The sequence below is a fragment of the Phoca vitulina genome, unplaced genomic scaffold (genome assembly GCF_004348235.1).
Source record: "Phoca vitulina isolate PV1807 unplaced genomic scaffold, GSC_HSeal_1.0 scaffold63, whole genome shotgun sequence".
Classification (NCBI taxonomy): domain Eukaryota; kingdom Metazoa; phylum Chordata; class Mammalia; order Carnivora; family Phocidae; genus Phoca; species Phoca vitulina.
The window spans coordinates 6,876,579-6,899,471 of NW_022589766.1; the positions used below are offsets into that span (position 1 = coordinate 6,876,579).

The 22,893-nt window shown below is 37.2% G+C and overlaps 1 protein-coding gene across 2 annotated transcripts in view; it reads left to right on the forward strand.

The window, feature by feature from the left end:
• The window catches only part of PPP1CB (protein phosphatase 1 catalytic subunit beta), a 40,772-nt gene extending 26,851 nt beyond the window's left edge, over nucleotides 1-13,921 (forward strand). For both annotated transcript variants that reach the window (XM_032391487.1, XM_032391488.1), the window contains exons 6-9: nucleotides 639-710; nucleotides 5,678-5,829; nucleotides 8,657-8,791; nucleotides 12,051-13,921. In XM_032391487.1, coding sequence (XP_032247378.1) covers nucleotides 639-710; nucleotides 5,678-5,829; nucleotides 8,657-8,791; nucleotides 12,051-12,155 — 464 coding nt within the window. In that variant the 3' untranslated portion in view covers nucleotides 12,156-13,921. The remainder of the gene's footprint in view (nucleotides 1-638; nucleotides 711-5,677; nucleotides 5,830-8,656; nucleotides 8,792-12,050) is intronic.
• Nucleotides 13,922-22,893: the final 8,972 nt, after the last annotated feature.

Here is a 22,893-nt window from a genome sequence, read left to right on the forward strand (position 1 = left end):
AAACATATAGTAGATACTAAACATTTAGGAAATTGTAGCTCTTGCACATTGGTATGGCTAAAAATAGAAATTAGAAGTATGTGATGGCACTTGGATTTATCTATAAAAGAGAAATACTAGCTTATATTTATGTACTAGTATAAAGATTGCAGGGTATTTTCTTATCCTTCTGATCAACAGTTATGCTTTTATGAAAATAATGAGCATATTGGAGTGGGATGTAGGAAGGTCTTATGGGCTAGAATGAGGCATTTAAACTTGGAAGTAAATATATTTAGGACTGGGTAGTAAGAAGTGACAGAAGTGGTAGGAAGTATTGAAATTGGATATGTTCCTGTAGAAGGGCAGGGAATGGTTGGAAAGAAAGAAGAGTGGTAAGATTTCTTTCCTTGAGAAATCTTTTGTAATGAAAGGGAATTTCATTACCCTGGTAGGGAAAAGTGGAGAATACCTAATCATAAAGTTCGATTACATCAAAGTGGGATTCTATTTAATAACTCAGTATATTAAAGATAACATTAAAAAGAACACCTTAAGTGTGTTTAATTTCACATAGTGAATCTACTTTGATTAAATGCTTCTTTATTTGAGTGAAAATTGTTTAGATGTCAGTAGTAAGATTCATCTTTTATTTATAGGACTATCACCAGACCTGCAATCTATGGAGCAGATTCGGAGAATTATGAGACCCACTGATGTCCCTGATACAGGTTGGGTGTATATAGCGAACTTTAATTAGTTGTCTTACGTAAAATGTTTACATATTTGAACTTAATTATAGTATATATTTAGTGGAATTAGGACTGGTTTATGTAATAAATAATAGAGCTTTTTAAATCATCAATAAGCTAATTAGAGGTTACTTGCAGTAATATATTTCACCTCCCACTAATTATTTCCTGAGGTGCAGTACTTTTAAATTTTATATATAACCATAGTATGGTTCTGTTAAACTTATATATCACAAAAGATCTTGTTATTGATTCCCCTTAACCTTCCTATCATGGCCTCATTCATATCAGCATTGCTTATGTCCTTCAAAGACTTGTTAAAAATTAGTCAAAAGGAGGACACCTGGCTGGCTCAGTTGTTAGAGCATGCGACTCTTGATCTCAGGGCCAAGAATTCAAACCCCAAGTTGGGTGTGGAGCCTACTTAAAAAGAATAAATTTAAAAAAAAATGTTTTTAAGGATTTTTTAAAAATTTAATCATAAGTTTTTAATTAAAATAATCTTTCTTAGCTGAAGATACAGTTGCCTTTTTAAAAATTATCTAGTAGTTTTCTGTTATTTTTTGCATCTTTTATATTTCAAATTTGTAGAGTTCAGAAAGCCGTAGAGATACATGGTGAGTTTTGTGAAAAATTTGTGAAAGAATAATGAAAATTAACTCTTCAGAGATTCAAAATAACTCTTGGGTAAGTGAAGCAAGTCAGAACAAAAGCAAATAAGTTCCAGTTGAGGATAAATTGCTGTGTTGATTAACAAATGAGCCTAATGTAATTTTATAAATAAATTCTGGGCACAGTTGCCTAACTTGTCTTTCGGCTTTTAAATGGTAATTATTCATAGTTGAGTGCAAGTGTATGTACTAAGATGTGTACTAATCATGGCATTCATATCATAAAGTGCTATGATAACCTATGAACTGAATGCAGTAAGGTTGTTCTGCTTTTCATTTCACCTTTTGCTGAAAATATCAGTACCTTTCTTTGTGCCATTTTCTGACAGTGTATGTGGTTTTTCCACAACACACCCCATTCTCCAACTCTTAAGTGAGTTTCTAACAATTTAATTCAGTTCTGACACTAACTCCTGGAGTTAGCCAGCACTCCACAGAGTAAGGACTCCATTCCACAAGACTGCCTCCGCTTAGGTTGTCAGCCTCAAGTGGTATTCTCTGGAGACCCAAACTACTGCCCCACCAAAATTCAGGAATTCCCACAACTCCCTCCTCAGATGCTTTACTTATATTTATCACCTTATCATAAAGGGATGTAAAACTGAGGACCTGCCAAATGGAAGAGATTTCATGGGGCAAGGTATGGGGAGGGGACATTGGTTGGTGAATAGCTTCCATACTCTTTGGCATCAGTATGTTCAACAACTGGAAGCTTCCCAAGTCTAGTTCAGAGTTTTCATAGAGCTCAGTTTCCAGCCCTCCTCTCCAGACAGGGGACAGCTGAAAGTTCCAACCCTCTAATCATGTGTTTGGTCTTTCTGTTGACTGGCCCCATCCTGAAGGGCTCTAGGGGCTCCTGAACCACTTCATTAGCATAAACTCAGGTGTGGTGGAAAGGGGCTCCTTATAAATAACAAAAGATATCCCTGTCACTCAGGAAATTCCAAAGGCTTTAGGAGCTCTGTGCCAGGAATGGGAACAAAGACCAAATGTATTTTTATTATATCACACTGTCTCACTATTAAAAGCATTAATAGGGGCACCTGGTGGCACAGTCAGTTAAGCAGCCAGCTCTTGATCTCAGCACCCTAGTTCAAGCCACGAGTAGGGCTCCACTCTGGGCATGGAGCCTACTTTAAAAAGGGGGGGGGGGCATTAACATAAGCACAGCTGTCCTTTCAGTTTCTACCAGACCTTTTTTTTTCTTAATAAATTACGTTATTGGATTAATTGTCCCATTATTATTTGTGTAATCAGACTCACCCTGTATGTATCATACTCATCAGTTCTCAACAAACTTGAACATCTTCAAAATGAGGATTGCTTAGACTGCCATAGGGTCTAGAAATCCTTTATATATTAAGACCATGTAAATGAAAAACCAAAGGTCTTACAACTTACTGATAAGAGGATTGTTTATTGGTAATTTTGTAAAGGGGAGTTGATTACTCATAAGTAGGGCTGGACTAGATGGTTACTAAGTACATCTCCTACTCTTTTTTTTTTTTCTTTCCATTTTCTACTCATAAGATCCAAAGAGTCTATAAAAAAGTAGTCATTAAAAAATATTCATGAACCAAGACCTAAGCAAAACATGGCTAAACCTTTAAATTGAACTGTTAAGAACATGCATTTGGCTATTTGATTTCAAGTATGATTGGATCGTTTTGCTCAGTGTACTGAAGGCCTGATAATATCACTCAAAATGCTACTCATGATTAAACATCACCCGTTATGAAGAGGTGTATAGATCCTCTTATCAGTAAGCCACTGACATTGCGTATTATAGTAACTTGCCTCATAACTTACTTGTGCAAGTAACAATTTGTGTTGAGTACAAAAGGTAAAAAAGCATGCATTTAATCAGATTTTGATTATAATTATAGAATATATTTGACTAAACCTAATAGAAACTAGTATTTAAATAATAAGGCATGTTGTATCACTATATTGTACACTTGAAACTAATATAACGCTTTAAGTTAACTATAATGGAATTTAGAAATAAAATAAATAATGGGCCATTTATTTAAAATCTGTTTTTTAAATAAGGTACAATATAAATACATATTTCAAGTCATTACATCTTCAGATTCTGTTAACATAGTTCAGACGTAAGTCACTTTCAAAGGTGAAGCAAGTTTTTGAAATGCTGAAAATGGACATTTTAAGCCTGGGTGTTCTCTGTAATCTTCAGAAGTTTAATTTATAAATTAATACATTTTTAAAAACAGCTAAATGATTAAGATGCTTGTTCATTAGGAATTTAATTATAAAATGTTGAACCTTGACTCTGAGATTCTTGTCTTGATTCCATTAAGGTTGAAAAATGCCACATTGTTGTTACCATTATTTGATTTTATATGCATCCAGACAGTCATATTTCCCAAATAATTCCGAAAGCAACTACATTCTAGTTTTATTGTCACCTTAAAATTAAAGATTAACATCTTGGCCTCCTGCTCATTGCTTCACCTGTGGAAACAAACTGGAAAAAGTATTATAGAGCACTGGTGGTTGTTGGGGTTGGTGTTTTTGTGTGTTCTAAAGAATCAGTTTGTGATTCTTTGAAAATCAGAAAAAGCTTGTAAATTGAGACTATCCCAGTGGGTTTTGTATGCTGATAGACTTCTTCAAGCATCATAGCAGGAGCTTAGAAAATAGTAATAGAAATTAAGAGTACATTGCCACCAATTTTACAAGGTTTTTTAGATAATTCCCCTATTAAGACAAACTATATCATAACTCAAAAAGTTCTCCTTTCCTGATAGAACCTGTATTATGAAGTTTATGAATTATAAAAAAAAAAAAAAGTCTTGAAACTGACTTATTTTAAAAATAAATCATCTCTTAGCACTGGTTTTTCCTTCCCTTAGCACTATAACTCTTACAAAAGTACATTAATATCACCATCTCAACATCCACCCCCTCTTCATCTCACTATAGTTTGACTTTTAACCATTTTCTTCTCATCCATCAAGAAACTGCTTTCGTTGGGCGCCTGGGTGGCTCAGTTGGTTAAGTGACTGCCTTCGGCTCAGGTCATGATCCTGGAGTCCCGGGATCGAGTCCCGCATTGGGCTCCCTGCTGAGCAGGGAGTCTGCTTCTCCCTCTGACCCACCTCCCTCTCCTGCTCTCTGTCTCTCATTCTCTCTCTCTCAAATAAATAAATAAAATCTTTAAAAAAAAAAAAAAAAGAAAAGAAAGAAACTGCTTTCATTAAGGTCTGCTGATAGAATTGTAAGTGGCACATTTTTTGGTTTTTAGTCCTGTTCCACTTATTCATTGTACTTGAATCTTAACCATTTCCTACTTCTGGATAATTCTTACCCCTTTCAGGAGCTCTCTACTGTTCTAATCTCTTCCTTTTGTTTTGATTATTCCTTCCCAGTATTTTTTGCTCATTCCCGTTTCTCCTTCCTCTGCCTGCATTTTAGTGTTTGCTTCCTTAGAGTTCATTTACTGGTCTTCTCACTTGACATTCCCAAGGTAGTCTGAGTCCCTCCTAAGATTATACAATAATGAGCATGACGAAGATACTCAGATAAGTATTTTTAGCTCTGACCTCTTTTCTTATACGCCCAGAACTAAAGCCAGGGATCTGTTCTGATTTTGTTCATCCATATTTCATTTAAATCCTCCAAACTTTTACAGAAAATGTTTTCTTCCTTCAAATTGATCATTAGGTCAAATACAATTCCAGTGAAATCTCAGTTGGATTCACGGAATTACACAATCTGATTTGGAAGTATATATGTGAAAGAACAAAGGATTGAAAGTAACCAAGACAATCCTGAAGAAAAATACTAAGTGGAAATACTACCCCTACCAAATATATAGATGTATATAAGAACTTCAGTGTCTTATTGGCTTAGGAATAAATAAAATAGATTAATTGAATAGGTTGGCACCCAGAAGTAGTGTAAGTATCCTCAATTCAGGAAATGCTGCTGGGTCAATTGCTTATCCGTATGGAGAAACTATGTACAAAAGATGAATAGCCTTTTCCATACATTGTGTGCTTAGAGTGTGCCATACACACATTTCCTATATGTGGAAAGAGTTGAAAAGTGCTACTTTCAGCCAGGTAAAATTACATTTATATGGTTGGGCTAGCAAACGTGGCTAAATTTGGTAGGCAGGGATACTAGGGAGCAAGTGATTGTTACGATTTATTAAAGGGTAAGAGGGCACGAGAAGAAATGTGATACAGATATACTTTATTTTATAAACTTTGTTTTGTTTTTTCATTGCCATGTTTTTATTCTTCAAAGGTTTGCTCTGTGATTTGCTGTGGTCTGACCCAGATAAGGATGTGCAAGGCTGGGGAGAAAATGATCGTGGTGTTTCCTTCACTTTTGGAGCTGATGTAGTCAGTAAATTTCTGAATCGTCATGATTTAGACTTGATTTGTCGAGCTCATCAGGTATGATATAAAACTTTTGAATATTTTAATATTAACTTCACACAAATCTGCTTTTTTTACTTTTGAGGAAACTGAGATCCAAGAAAGTTAATTATACAAGGAAAGTAGGAGAGGTGAAGCCTATAGCTTAATCTCATAGTTAACAATCTAATAAATTGTTAACCCTTTTTCACCCTCTTGGGAGGAAATGTTTCAAACTAATAGATTTTTTTTTTTTTTGGTGTTTGAAGCTTTCTAGAAACATTTGATCCCATTTTAATATGATGTTTATGTATTTTAGATAAGAATCCAATGACAATAGTATTAAAGGACATTTTTGAGACAGTTGGGAAAATTCAGTTATAGACTGGGTCTTAGATATTAAGGAGTCATTGTTTTAGCTTTGTGATAATAGCATTATTATGTAAGAAGGATGTCCATTCTTTTAGAAATGCATACTCAAGTATATAGAGGTAAGATGACATGTCTAGGATTTGCTTTAAAACATATTAGCAGAAGGGCACCTGGCTGGCTCAGTCAGTAGAGCATGCGACTCTTGATCTCAGCCTGGTGAGCTCGAGCCCCACGTTTGGTGTAGAGATTACTAAAAAAAAAAAACAAAGGAAAGGGATAAATGAAACATATGTGGCAGAATCCTGGTAATTATTGAACCAGGGTGGTGAGTAAAGAGAGTTTATTGAATTCTACTTTATATATACAGTTTAGGTTTACTTGTGGTTGTTTTTTTCTTAATGTCTACCCCCACTACTATAATGTATACTCTTTAGGGAGGAAATTGTGACTTGTTGACTTTTAAAAATCCATGCCTTGTAAACTTAGATACTGCATGCATTTAGTGTTTGAATAAATGAATTAACAAAAGCTTATTTTAATGATTTAATATATCAAGTCTTCATGCTCTCTAAAATGTAACTGGTATGAAATACATTCACTGACAGGTATTTTTATAACTTTTTCTTGCTACTTTTGAAAGTACTAAAAGTATTTGAAATTTTAAGTATAATACTTTTAAAGATTCCTTGTTTTTTCTTTGTTAAAGCAGTTTATTAAGTATATGCTATTCCACAATACTTCCCTTTGTGGGGGAGGGGCTTTACTCCCCATGACCCTTGACTACTTTATGTGATCCTGTGGATAAGCAAAGATGACTGGCTTTTCATTTTCTGTGCATGTTGTGTGTCACATGCCTTTTTTCTAGCAGAATTTCCTAGTTCCATTGAAATGAAGTCACATCCCCAAATCCTTTGCTTTTGGCAGTTTTGGTAAATATTGTATTAATGATTTAACTAATTAATATAAGCCTACTACCAGGAAACAGTGCAGAGTTGCTAAGTTTCCTAATAAGATGCCCACTGATATAAAATTTTTCAGGTATAGATTTCCATTCACTGATCTTTTCAAAAATGGACGATGTTTTTGTTTTTGTTTTAAAAGTCAAGTTATTGAGCTACGTTGGTTTGGACAGTCTTTTTTCCAGACCCTTCCAAAATCCTATTCTGCTTATTTTCAAACATATTATCTCTAAAATTAAGAGACTTATGCTGGGAAACACCACAAACTACAAATACATCCTTTTACAGTAAACCTGTTCATTTAGTAAATGTGTGAATGAACAAGTGAACAAGCAAACTAAGAACTAAAATGATATGGGGCACCTGGGTGCCTCAGTCATTGAGCATCTGCCTTTGGTTTGGGTCATGATCCCAGGGTCCTGGGATTGAGCCCCGCGTCGGGCTCCCTGCTCAGCGGGGAGTTTGCTTCTCCCTCTGCCCCTCCCCCTGCTTGTGCTCTCTCTCTCTCAAATAGATAAGTAAAATCTTTAAAAAAAAAAAAAAAAAAGGTGGGATTCAAAGCTTAAAAAAAAGAAGAACTAAAAGGATATACTGAGTGCCAAACACTATGTATGGCTGAGCTGGAGTAGATAACAGTGACCAAGATCTTGACAGAAAAGATTCATATCTAAATTCTACCATGATGTGATCACAGTAGGAGCATGTACCTGATACTAAGGTAGGAATTATTTTAAAATGTAAATTATTTTGGGGGAGCCTGGGTGGCTCAGTCGGTTAAGTGTCCAACTCTTGGTTTCAGCTCAGGTCGTGATCTCAGGGTCCTGAGATCAAGCCCCACATTGGGCTCTGCTCAGAGTCTGCTTGTCCCTCTCGCTCTGCTCCTTCCCCTTTGTGCACGCGTGCTTAATCTCTCTCTCCCTCCCCGCCCCGTAAATAAAATCTTTAAATAAATAAAAAATAAATTATTTTGGAGGTGCTTTCTTATTAGCAAGTATTGTAGGATAATTTTGCTTAATCAAAGGATGCCTAAAAGACTTCAAAAATTATTCTTGCCTACCATAAATAAATATAAAATATTTACGTGTCATTGCTTCTACTTCTCAGATTTGTAGAGCTGAGAAACCTAAGTTGTTTAAATCATTCAGAAATTGGCAACAGATTCTAGAAATCATGTTAAATCATTAAAGAATTAAGGATTCCATAGTTGTGATATAATGCCATCATCTAAGAAGTACTTGATGTCCAAAGTTCCCATAGATACTGTACTTATTAGCATATGGAGAGCCTTAGAATGGTGTAATTTTTAAACATTTTAGTTATCACAACTGTATTATTTCATTTAAGCTAAATCCTTACCATTATAGAAAAGGCATACCAATTTTAATATTCTAAGGCAAGCTTAAAAATAAAAATCAAGCTCCCAAAACAAAATAGTGTTAAATTTTAGGTCTTTGTCACATTAATCTCAATTATATAGACAGTTGAGAATTAGCTATAAGTAAGTGTGTTTTTTCTTTTGACCTTTCCTTTGACAGGTGGTAGAAGATGGATATGAATTTTTTGCTAAACGACAATTGGTCACCCTGTTTTCAGCCCCAAATTACTGTGGCGAGTTTGATAATGCTGGAGGAATGATGAGTGTGGATGAAACTTTGATGTGTTCGTTTCAGGTATGATATAAATACATATAAATCAGTTTTATTCAAAAGTGATTATCTGGGACGCCTGGGTGGCTCAGTCTGTTGGGCGTCTGCCTTCAGCTCGGGTCATGGCCCGGGGTCCTAGGATCAAGCCCCGAGTGGGGCTCCCTGCTCTGTGGGAAGTCTGCTTCCCCTCTTCTCTGCCCCTCCCCCTCTGCTCATGATCTGTCTCTCACTTTCTCTCTCAAATAAATAAAGACCTTTTTTTAAAAAAAGTGATTATCACAGATTTGTTAGAGATTTCTGTTTTCATTCACAAAGGTTCCAGACTTTTTGGTATATATCAAATGTTAGAGTTTTGGAGAACCTAAGTTAATCATTCTTGATGCAGATGTTTAAATTGTTAAATTCCTGTATCATTTCTTGGAATAGGGTCTTAACCTACTAAAAGAATGTGAATTCATTTAATAACTTAGCTTTTGTTTCCTTTTGCAAGAAATAGACCAACTCTGGCTTTATAGTGTGCTACTTTTTTTTGTTGTTATGTTAATCACCATACATTACATCATTAGTTTTTGATGTAGTGTTCCATGATTCATTGTTTGCGTATAACACCCAGTGCTCCATGCAGTACATGCCCTCTTTAATACCCATCACCAGGCTAACCCATTCCCCCCACCCCCCTCTCCTCTAGAACCCTCAGTTTGTTTCTCAGAGTCCATAGTCTGTCTATAGTGTGCTACTTTAAAATCATTCTTGTTCACAGACAAAACAACTTCAATGCTTTGTTTTTGCAAAGGGTTTTATGTTCCTCTCGTGCATGTACTATATTCCTCTTTCTCTAAATGTAAAGGGGCTTTCCTATCCTTCTTTCCTTTTATTGTATTTTACTGTTTCTATCAGCTAGTACAATTGAATGGTAAATTATGTGACTTCTTATTTATAATTTAAGCATAGGAACTAGACCTTATCCTTCAACATTTAGCATAATGGAATTGGATTAATTTCTTTCTCATTGAGACACTATGACACTTTGAATAGTTCTAAGAAATGCTTTATATATCTTTTCTACACATTTTTTATGTAAATATTGAAATTTTCTGTCTATAATGTAGGTTAAAGCTTTATTTACACCCACTAGAATAAATACAATTAAAAAGTCAGACAATAACAAGTATTAGTGAGGATGTGGAGAAGTTGGAACCTTCATACATTGATGGTGGGAATGTAAAATGGTGCAACTGCTTTTTGGAAACTGGCACTTCCTCAAAAAGTTAAACATAGAGTTTCTATATGGCCCAGCAATTCCACCCATAGGTATACTCAAAAGAATTGAAGGGAGGTACTCAAATACAGGTATATGCATATTCATAGGAGCATTATTTATAATTGCCAAAACGTGGAAACCTAAAGAATGAAAACAAAATGTGGAATATCCATTAAATGACATATTGTTTGACAGTTAAAAGTAATGAAGTACTGATACGTGCTACAACATGAATGAACCTCAAAAACATTATCTCAGTGAGAGGAGCCAGTCACAAAAGACCACATATTGTATGACTTCATTTATGTGAAATAGCCAGAAAAGACAAATCAATAGAGAAAGATTAGTGTTTCCTTGGAGTTGAAGGGAGTTACTCGGGTAGTAGAGAATGGAAATGTGGAGTGATTGCTTATGGGAGCAGAATTTCTTTTGGGGTGACAAAAACTCTAAAATTAGATTATAGCAGTGGTCGTACAACTCTTAAGTATTTTAAAAATCATCAACTTGTACATTTTAAACAGTTGGACTTTATGATATGTAAAGTATATAAATATATATTTTTTAAGATCTACACATGAAGTAAGATTAAAGAGTTTGTGACTAATTACTGTCTAAATAAGTAGTGGTAGGATCCATTAACATACAGCATAATACTAGTTTCAGGAGTACAATTTAGTGATTCATCACTTATATATAACACCCAGTGCTCATCATAACAAGTGCCCTCCTTATACCCATCACCCATTTAACCTATCCCCCTGCAAACCTCCCCCAGTCAACCCTCAATTTGTTCTCTATAGTTAAGAGTCTATTTTATGGTTTAATGTTTGCTTGTCTCCCTTTTTTTTTTTCTTGCCCCTCTGTTCCTCTGTTCTGTCATACGGTATTGGTCTTTCTCAGACTGACTTATTTTGCTTGGCATAATGCACTGTAGTTCCGTGCCTTTGCAAATGGCAAGATTTCATTCTTTTCTATGGCTGAGTAATACTCCATTGTAGATCTGTACCACATCTTTATCCATTCATCAGTCGATGGACATTTGTCTCTTTCCATAATTTGGCTATTGTTGATAATGCTGCTTTAAATATCAGGATGCATGTATCCCTTTGAATCAGTATTTTTTTGTATCCTTTGGGTAAATATTCAGTAGTGCAATTGCTGAATTGTAGGGTAGTTCTATTTTTAACTTTTGGAGGAACCTCCAGAGTCGCTGCACCAGTTTGCATTCCACCAGCAGTGTAAGAGGGATCCCCTTTCTCCACATCCTCGCCAACATCTGTTGTTTCCTGTGTTAAATTGAGCCGTTCTGACAGGTGTGAGGTGATACAGTGTAGTTTTGATTTGTATTTCCCTGATGATGAGCATTTTTTCATGTGTGTAGCCAACTCGATCTTTGACTCATAAACTAAGTGTTCTTCACTCACCATAGAGATATGGTAATTCAATTCTTTCTCTTTCTCTTTTTCTTTTCTTTCTTTTTTTTTCACCTGAGGTGCCTGGGTGGCTGTTGTTTAAGTGTCCAACTCTTGATTTTGCCTCAGTTCATGATCTCAGGATCATGAGATTGAGCCCTGCATTGGCTCCATGGTGATACGCTGGGAGTGGAGCCTGCTTAAGATTCTCTCTCTCCCTTTACCCACTCCCCCAACTCCCCCATGTGCACACCTTCTCTTTCTCTCTCTCAAAATAAAGAAAGTAATTAAAGTAAATTTTTTTTTTTTTTTTTACGTAAAGGATTGGGTAGTTGATAGGATTTGTGTGCTTGAGCTTTTGTTATTAAATTATTAACGGAATGACAAATAATAGCAGTATTCAGATATTTAGTTATCTATGCACACTTTAAATGTGAGAAATGTTCATGAAACTTTTCTGGTTTTTTCTATATTTTTATTGCAATTTGTGTAATTATGTAAATATTTTATTTACAATTTGTTATTTCTTGAAAAGTCCACTTTTATAACAGTTTTCCTTAACTTATTGCACTTGAAAGAATAACACTGTTAATAAATTATTTACTTTAAGATATTGAAACCATCTGAAAAGAAAGCTAAGTACCAGTATGGTGGACTGAATTCAGGACGTCCTGTCACTCCACCTCGAACAGCTAATCCACCGAAGAAAAGGTGAAGAAAGGAATTCTGTAAAGAATCCATCAGATTTGTTAAGGACATACTTCATAATATATAAGTGTGCACTGTAAAACCATCCAGCCATTTGACACCCTTTATGATGTCACACCTTTAACTTAAGGAGACGGGTAAAGGATCTTAAATTTTTTCTAATAGAAAGATGTGCTACACTGTATTGTAATAAGTATACTCTGTTATAATATTCAGCAAAGTTAAATCCAAATTCAAAATTACCCATTAAAGTTACATCTTCACGTATCACAGTTTTTAAAGTTGAAAAGCATCCCAGTTAAACTAGATGTGATAGTTAAACCAGATGAAAGCATGATGATCCATCTGTGTAATGTGGTTTTAGTGTTGCTTGGTTGTTTAATTATTTTGGGCTTGTTTTGTTTTGTTTTGTTCTGTTTTTGCTAGAATAATGGCAAATATTTTAATTTTTTTTTCCCTGAACATTTTTACAAGTGAAATGTGGGAAGAGCTTTAAAGACATTCACCAACTATTATTTTCCCTTGCTTATTTACTTACGTACCTGTTTGATCTTACTAAGAAAACTTATGCCTCATTACAGTAAAAAGGAATTTTAGAGATTGATATTTTTTAAAAATAGGCAAACTATCCAATCCAGTGATTGAATCAAACAGTTTGACTGGGCAAACTTTACAGCTGATAGTGAATATTTTGCTTTATACAGAAATTGCCACTGATTTGGATTTGTGCACTCTAATTTTTAACTTATTGATGCTCTATTGTGCAGTAGCATTTCATTTAACTTTAAGATAAGGCTCATATAGTGTTACCCAACTAGTTGGTAATGTGATTATGTGGTACCTTGGCTTTAGGTTTTAATTCGCACGAAACACCTTTTGGCATGCTTAACTTTCTGGTAACAACACCCTCACCTGCATTGGTTTTGTTTTGTTTTGTTTTGTTTTGTTTGGGTTTTTTTGGGGTTTTTTGTTGTTGTTGTTCTTGTTGCTATTTGTTTTTAGATCCACAGAACATGAGAATCCTTTTTTGACAAGCCTTGGAAAGCTGACACTATCTCTTTTTTCCTCCCTCTGTACGAAGGATGTATTTAAATGAATGCTGGTCAGTGGGACATTTTGTCAACTATGGTTATTGGGTGCTTAACTGTCTAATATTGCCATGTGAATGTTGTATACGATTGTAAGGCTTATGTCACTAAAGATTTTTATTCTGATTTTTCATGATCAAAGTTCATACAATATTGTATAGACATGCTTTGTAGTGAACTATAGTAGCAATAATTTCTGTACATGATCAAGGGTTTATTGCAGCATTTCTTTTCCTGTTCTCTTTTTTTAAAGGGTTAGTATTAACAAATGACAAGGAGTAGAAAAGTCAACATAAAGATTTTAGAAGGAGAACTTACAGGACACAGATTTGTGATTCTTTGGATGCGACCCTTTTGGATGTGATTCTAAAAGCTTTTATTGAGTATTGTCAAATTTGTAAGCTTCATAGGGATGGACATCATATTTATAAAGCCCTTCTTCTGTATGTGCTACCATTGATGTGAAATTCTTGACCTTAATATTGTCTTTGAAAATGTTCAATTGAGAGTTCTGTTAACTTACATTTTATGAATTGGCGTATTGTATTACTGCAAGAGATTTGATTTTCAGCACAGTGCAAAGTTCTTTCAAATGCATATGTCTTTTTTTCTAATTCCATTTTGTTTTAAAGCACATTTTAAATGTAGTTTTCTCATTTAGTAAAAGTTGTCTAATTGATATGAAGCCTGACTGGTCATTTTATTCCTTTTTTTTCCCCCCTTTACAATGAGACATTTAAACACACATTCTGTTCAAACATAAAATTTTAACATCTTTGACATATATTGAGTTGATTCTTTTCTGGAGGTGTTCATATACTACATATGATGTATTAGGTTAGGTTACACAGGCTTTTATGTAATGTGATTTAAATATCTTCCTAATTGGAGTGTAAGTTGAGCAATTTCTAATAGAATTTTAGATGTACTCTTAGTAGTCATAGTGAAGCGATCTAGAAAAATAAATCTTTGGCAGGAGACAGGGCAGTCTTTTATTAATCTCAGTGTTGTCAAAACATATTAATTTGGATTTGACTTTGGTTTTTTTTTTAGATTTTTTTATTATGTTAATCACCATACATTACATTAGTTTTTGATGTAGTGTTCCATGATTCATTGTTTGCATATAACACCCGGTGACTTACTGTGTTTTTATAATAATTCATCGAGCTCAGTATTGAATATGAAAAAATAGTCACTAAGCATATTAATATTGGTCACTAAATTTGAAGGATAGAAATTTATGTTTAAAAATTATTCAAGCAACGGGGCTCCTGGCTGGCTCAGTCGGAGGAGCATTATGACTCTCGATCCTCAAGGTTGTGAGTTTGAGCCCCACATTGGGTATAGAGATTACTAAAAAATAATAATAGGGGCGCCTGGGTGGCTCAGATGGTTAACCTTCTGCCTTTGGCTCGGGTCCTGATCCCGGGGTCCTGGGATCGAGCCCCACATCGGGCTCCTGGCTCAGCGGGAAGCCTGCTTCTCCCTCTCCCTCTCCCTCTCCCCCGGCTCATGCTCTCTATCTCTGTGTCTCAAATGAATAAATAAAATCTTTAAAAATAATAATAATAAATAAAAATTACTCAGGCAGTCTTAAAACCACTTTAAAAGTTTCTATCATATAATGTGTTACAAATATTACTTAGTTGGTAACACTGCTACTTCAAATAAATAAAACTTCATTTCTTAGGAGAAAAATATCCTGTGATTCTAGTGTCACTAATTTATATCATTCTTCCTCTCTGATTTTTAATTTCTATATTCAAATTTATCTTTAATCCAAATGTCATGGCATTTAAAATTAAACATGCTAATGTGATGGATCACAGATTATTAGGTTACATTTTTGTTAGTTCCTAAATGGAAAAAAACAACTACAATGTGTGCTACCCCTTGTGTTTGAAACTTTAACATTCGTCATTTTAATTTTGCCTAGGGACAAATTTAATCATGATCGTCAAGACTGGTTTGTGCAAAATGTTGAGTCAGAATACCAGCAAGAAGAATTTAAAGCTTTAAAACATGGTCAGTTAATTGGAAGTGTTAGGAGTGTTCAAGGGATATATATGCCTTTCAAAAAAAATTCATCTGAGGGAAAGCCAGGAACATCTTGAGATGTGTCCCTTAAGAACATGAAAGTGTATTCATTGAGCCAAGGAACTGAAATAGTATCTTCATTTATAAGTTCAGGTATGTTTGTTCCTTTGTCTCCTTGGCAACCATAACTCTTGAACCAAAAGAACAATTATTTTCTTTCACATCTATATACTAAAAATGTGTTTAGAGAAGAAAAGTGGTCAGGTTTGCTCTGCTCTATGTACGTTGACCTAATCCACCTCCTCATTTCCTTATGATCCATCTCTGAATCAAAGCTGTGCCTGAGAAGACACTAAATAGCCTGACTATACCAGTGGCATCCACTTAGAAATACTATGTCCTTTTTTGCTAATAGTTTTCAGTGTTTTATAATTTCCTTAAACAGCTAAGAAGTGGTTAAAGGGATTTTAAAGTGACAGCATACCTTGTGAAATGAACAGGAGTTAAATAAGGCATAAACTGATTCTGTGTAAGTACACACATAGAGCTTTATTATCTTTATTCTCTTTAAACTGTTCAACAAAAGTGAAATTTAGATTCAGTGTAATAATTTTGATCTGTTAAAATTGGATTTTACCTGTACATTTGAATTCCAGAATTCCTAAACAATTCCATAATTAGAAAATTATAAAAGTTAAAACTTACTTCCTCAGCTGCCACCTCCTACATTGGTTGACTTATAAACTTCTTTGTCACTGTAATTTACTTTCTCATTCAGGTCTCTCTAGCTCTCAGGCAGTTGTGAGGGGTGGAGTCACTTGAGAAATCATTTTTTGGTAGAACTCATGAAACTACTCAATTTGCCAAATTAAAATTAATAACCTACTTTATTATCTCAAAAAATGTGTGAAGCCCAGTACCCAACTTTCAACATGTAACTGTTGTATAGTATCTAACTAAAGAAAGGAGTTTTAAAAACAAGTCCCGGGGTACCTGGGTGGCTCAGTCAGTTAAGTGTCTGCCTTCCGCTCCAGTCATGATCCCAGGGTCCTGGGATCGAGTCCCACATCGGGCTTCCTGCTCAGCAGAGAGCCTGCTTCTCCCTCTCCCTCTGCCTGCCACTCTGCCTACTTGTGCTCTCCTGTCTCTCTGTCAAATAAAGAGAGAAAATCTTAAAAAAAAAACAAGTCCCTATCTCCCAGAATAGTTGCCTCAGGTTTTATAGCCTATGTCTGGTTGGGGCCTGATAACTCCATTGAGGTTAATTTGATAATATCACAGATCTAGGTTAAAAGCTTTCTGTTACTGTACTGTAACACCTGTTCTGAATGAGGTACCTAAATCTTTCATTCGCTGAGTTCCCTAAACTCTTTGGGTGTGCTCATTGACAGATTAACAGAAACTATGGTCTATTCCATTATTTAAAGAAAATCAATTATTCATTGTACAGATTGATTAGTATGTTGGGCATTCCTCCAAGACTTTGTATTTAGCCCTTAGAAGCCTTTGGGCTTCTCAGTTTATTTGTGACTAGAATGTAAGCTCATATAGGCAAAGATTTTTGTCTTTTTTTTTTCCCACTGGTGTATCTCTAGCTTCTAGAGTGCTGCCTGGCATATAGTAGGCATGCAGATGTGTTTTTTTTTAATGAATGCAAGTGAGTTTCAAAACTTAACTGTTTTGACACCTTGACCTTTTGGAGAACATAGCCCAAAAAAATACAGTTCCAATTTTCATTTATCCTCAGTGTATTGTCAAAACTATAATCTTCATTTGGTAAAATACTGGTAAATATGAGAAGTTGTGGGGCGCCTGGGTGGTTCAGTTAGTTGGGTGTCCAATTTGATTTCAGCTCAGGTCATGATCTCAGGGTCGTGAGATTGAGCCCCATGTCGGGCTCTGCACTGAACGTGGAGCCTGCTTAAGATTCTCTCTCTCCCTCACCTTCTTCCCCTCCTCACAACTCACTTTCTCTCTCAAAAATAATAATAATTAATTTTAAAAATATGAGTTGTGTCTAGTTACTTGAAGCAACATTTCCCAGCTAGCACCTGACAGGCATATTGGGGGAAATTGCTTCTTGTTCACAATCAAACTTGCCAAGATCTTTATGGTTCCTTTCTTGCCCCTCCCCCTTTCTGTAGTTTAGATTCTCTGTTTAATTGACCTTAAAGTCACCTTTGTTGTGAACTACTTCAAATATTTTTTAAAAAGTGGTATAGTGTAACATTTTGTCTTTCAAAAGTCACCTAGTATTTATGAACACTTAAAATTAGGAATCTAAACTTGAAAGTGGAGAAGCTGTTGCCTCAATTTAACAAATAAGGATTATGTCATAGGCAGAAGCAAGTATGGGAAAAGATAGTTTTAGTAAGGAACAAAAAAACGAGGTACAGTGAAGAAAAGTATTCTAGAGAGAAATTTAATGCAATCCTTTTGTTTTATTGTTCCATCCTGATACTTCTCAGGAGTTTTTGTTGCTTCCAATATAAAAAAGTAGTCAGCCACACTGAAATCTGGGTCCTAGTGCAAAATTCCAGGAAGAGAATTTGGCCCAGCTTGGATGAAAGGCCTTTATGACTCCCAACAAGTGAAGAAGAGAAATGATATTGTATGAATATAGCTGCTATCCTTGCACCCAAGTGGTTTGGGAGGTTGAGTAGAATATTTCCAAAAAAAAGGGTGCTGAAAAAAAAAATCCAAAGGTGTTCTCTATGACATACTTTAATAAAAGATAATCTAGTCACAAAAAGTCTGAAAATACAAAGTTGGCAAGATGTAGACTAATGGGAGCTCTTAAAATTGGTACAACTAGGGGCTCCTGCTGGCTCAGTTGGTAGAGCATATGACTCTTGATCTTGGGGTCGGGAGTTTGAGCCTTACATTGGGCATATAGATTACTTATAAATAAAATAATAAAATGTGTACAGCTACCTGGGAAATGAGATTAGCATTTGTAATCTTGTAAATTGCATACCCTAAAACCCATCATTTTCCCTTTAAAGCATTTATAGGAAAACTACACGCATGCACCATGGGGCATATACAAGCAGTAGTAGTTGAATATTTAACATGGGCACCAACCAGTCAGACCACCCAACTGATCTGTGCCAGCTATAACTAACTAATATAGTCTTACAGAAGCACAGCCACTGATAACCAAGTCTGTGTAACAAGAAGGCTCATAGCTTTCAGAGTAGCAAAAAATGACCCAAATGGCCATTGACAGGAGCATGGTGATAATTACAGTATATATATAGAACAGAATTCTATACAACAATAAAAATGATTTACAATGTTCTGCGTTAGCATGTTAAAATCTCAAACTATGAAGAATACAAAGTATTAAATTTACAAACAAAATCTGTTGTTTATTTATTTTTAAAGATTTTATTTGACAGAGATAGGGAGAGCAGGAACACAAGCAGTGGGAGTAGGAGAGGGAGAAGCAGGCTTCCCCCCAAGGAGGGAGCCCGATGTGGGACTCAATCCCAGGACCCTGGGATCATGACCTGAGCCGAAGGCAGATGCTTAACGACTGAGCCACCCAGGCGCCCCAAAATCTGTGTTTAAAGGTACAGTAAATCTTAAGGGAATGGGAAAAACCAAAGTCGCCTCTTCAGGGAAAGTAAGGGGAGGAGGAGAAACATACAGGATCTTATCAGTATTGTTTATGTTCTATTTCTTGGGTGTTAAGATTCATCCTTTTTTGGTGGGTAGTAGCTTCTCCAATTTTTGTTTTATTATGCTCTGCTGCCTGCATGTATGTTACTATATATATTCTTTTGTACCTATCAAACATTCCATTTTTTTTTTAAGATTTTATTTTTTTATTTATTTGTCAGAGAGAGCAAGCACAAGTAGGGGGAGTAGCAGGCAGAGGGAGAAGCAGGCTTTCTGCTGAGCAAGGAGCCCGACACGGGACTCGATCCCAGGATCCCGGGATCATAACCGGAGCCGAAGGCAGATGCTCAACCGACTTAGCCACCCAGGCGTCCCTCAAACATTCCATTTTTTAAAGTACGTATGCAACGCCATTTATGTAAAATTGTATCTGTATGTACACATAATAAAATAATTTTATCAAAAAGCTGGTTAATAAGATTGCAACAATCAGAACTTTTGAAAGTGCTGCAGGAATTCAAGAATGGCACAGTCTTGCACTTACTAAGTACTCAGATGATGGGCTGATGACTTAAATTGGGTCTTAAAGGATGGATATCAGATAGAAAATTTAAATGAAGGTGAAAAAGAAAGAGCACATTATATGCCAGCTCAAAGAAGAAAGTTTAAGACCTTCTCTGCGAAAAGCAAGTATGTAAGCCTGGAGTAAAGAATCAATGGGTAATAGTGGGGAGATATATTTAGAAAGTAGAATGAGAACAAGCGTTTACTAAGCATCAATTACATCCCAGGCACCTGGCCAAGGGCTACGATGAGACCAAAATGAAAAGGTTCCTGTAGAAGAATTTACAGCTTAGAACAGTAGATTTAACGGAATAGTGTAACATAACCTCTGCCACGGTAGTCACACCTTTCTTTTTTAGTTTAAGTGGTCTCTTCCTCTGTCTATATAGTTATTTAACATAGCAGAAACTGTGGGCATTACAATTGCTGCTGCAAAGTTCACTTCTGATTCTCTGTCCTCCTACTATTGACGCCTGTCTTTATCAAGTATCTGCTAGTGCGTGTGTGCAAGGCGTCCTGCTTGGTGCTGTAAGGTAGAAGTGAGTTAGGGAAGACCTGAAGTCCCAGCCCCGCGGGGCCTCTCCATCTAACCGGAGGGAAGGTAAATGGCTCGAATACAAGCCTGGCTTTGATAAGCGTCCACGGGGAAGGGGCTAAATTAGGAGGCCAGAAGAGATCTGGGAGGGTGGTGGCGTTCTGCCAGGACCGGGCCCGGAGGGTCCGCAAGCCCAGGTAGGTTCAGGGGTTCCGCAGCCGGCGCGCGGAAGCTGGAGCGCTCGAGCTGGAACTGGGGTCGCGGCGCGCGCAACCTCGGGCAGGCCCCGCCCCCCCGGCGGCGGCTCTGTGCGCTGATTGGCCCGCGCGAGCGTCGCTCCCGGTTGGCGGGAGGTCTCTTGAGTGGGTAGTGCCCCTGTGGAGCGAGTGGTGAGCAACCGCCTGAGGCCTCGGAGCGTTCGGGTGCGGCTGTCCGGCGGCCTGGCGCCCGCTCCCCATACCCAGGTTTTCGCAGGTATCTTCCTCTCGTGCCCCGGCTTCGGGCCTCGCCGGCCACCCTCCAGTTGCAGCTGCGCCTGGTCCTTCCATACCTCTCGCAGCGGGCCCCGCCGCCCACCGTGTGTGAGGATGGGGCGGCGTCACGGCCCCTTTCTTACACGCTTCCGCCCGTGAGTGGCTCCCTCGCCGCGACGGGAGCAAGCCCTCCCAGCGTCCGGGGCCTGGGCTCGGGAGAGGGGCGGGGGTTGTCGAGGTCGGAGTCGGCGGCGGGGGGAAGCGGCGAAGCGCGGTGGTGTTGGCGAGCCGGCGCAGCCCCCTCCGTCGCTCTGTGGGGGCTTCGCGGGCGCGGCGCCCTCGCGCCTTAGCCCGCCGGGCGGACTGTGGACCAGGGACCACGGAGGGACGACGCGCTCCCACGTGCCGGGCGGTGACCTCCGGCCGCGGGCCTGGACGGCTTGTCGCTGGCGGGCTCCCCTCGCGCGCCGGCCAGAGGAGAGGCCGGGGGGTTGGGGGGGCACGGCCCCGGCCCCGGCCCGCCGTTATCCTCCGGGTGGGCCAGTGGTATTTTGAGTGAGTCCGCCCCTTCTCCTTGGGTCCCCTTCATCACGTCTTCGTCCCCAGGCGCGACGGCACCAGAGTCGCGGATCTGAGCTGCTGCATCTCAGTGCTCTGCCCTGAGCCCTTCTCCCACAGTTTCCCGGTGCCCTTTCCTTGCATGTCCAGCACGGCTGCAGGCCAGCTAGCTTCAATTTTTAGAAAAGAAACTTGTGAAGTAATTGAACACTTAAAGACCGAAAAACCCATGCTATGTTAAAATTGAGATCCTGCCTGTTAACAAATTTTATTCTCTAGCAAAAGCACATTTTAAAATACCTATGATCTCTGTTACCAATAAAATTTTAACATTTAAATTATATTTATTAGTGGAGATGAAATGTGGCTGTCATATCTGACTCTTCTTTCCTTGAAAGATACCCTTACCTGTAAAAAAGATATAATAATAGTGCTGCTGTATTTCGAGTTTTTGTGAAGGATTCAGCACTGTGCTAGGCATTATGCATATAGTTCCTTTGCTCGTTAACCCTACTAAATATGTATTATTAACAATATCTAATAATTAATTTTTATTGGATACTAATATGTACCAGGTTCTAAGAAAACCGGTGTTTCTATTATCTTAATATCATTAGTGAGGAAATGGGTGTTCCCAGGAGTTGAATAGCCTAAGGTTCACATAGCTAGACAGAATCAGGTCTTAATAAGGGTCTGTTCTCCAGTATTTTAACATATACTCTCAACTGGCTCCTCCTTCCTTTCTGCCTTCAGGCAAACTTAAGAATCCTGTCTTTAAAAAGAAAAACAAATTCTCCGTTGACTGTTGTCCCTTCCAGCTGCTTTTCATTTTCTTCCTTCTCATGATTGCCACATTTAGAAAAAGGAGGGCGTGTGTTCACACCTCCTGCACTTCCTTTTGTAACACTCCTTTTGTAATCACTCCTATAATTCTATTCAATCTAGTTTCCATTTATTCCCACCACTTCATCGAAGGGTCTTGGTTTATTCACTAATGGGTTGGATTTCTTATCAGATATGAACTTCTTATTGAAACAGCTATGCTGTGTAATTTTACTAGTACTGTAGCACCTAGCACTCGGCCGAGTCTGAAAGTATTCTATAACCATTAGATGATAAATTAAATTAGAAAAAATATTTAAAACATCAAAATAATGGAGATTTGATAATAGCCCCAGCAAAGCTTCCAGCAATTTTGCCAGAATATTTTTCCTCAATTTGCTGTATTGTTTTTTAACAATTTAAATTTTGTGGTTATGATAAAGAAAAATGTTACAGTCATTTCAATAAGGATTATTTTTAAGAATTATTTTATTTTAGCAAAAAGGCGATAAGCCCATCTTTCTTCCCTAAAGCAATGGCTTATTTAACCACTAGGTCACAATGTAATGTGCACATTTACAATGCAAATGCTAGACTTAAATTTTTATAAAGCGAAAGCTCATAAGCTGGCTTTGTTTCCCTGGCAAGATGACAGTGAATAAAATATTACTTACCATGTGTCAAGTGTTTTACACATGACTTCATTTAATTTTTAGAACCGTGTTTTAGTGGTTAAAGTATATGGGACTTTGGTGTCAAACAGCCCCAGATTCAAATCCTAGCTTTATCACTCACTAATTATGTGTCCGTGGGCAAATTTCTTCTTCCCTGAGCCTCAAATTTCTCATCTAGAAAATAAGGATAAAATAATGCCCATTTTATAGAAATGTTCTGAGGATTAAGTGAGAAAATGCATGTAAAACTTTTAGCACATTGTCTGGCACATATTAAGTGCTTAGTGTGAGACTGTAATTATAGGGAAGTTAAGGTTTCCCTGCCTGCCCTGAATTGCCTTTGGATATTGCTATTAGATTTTTCATA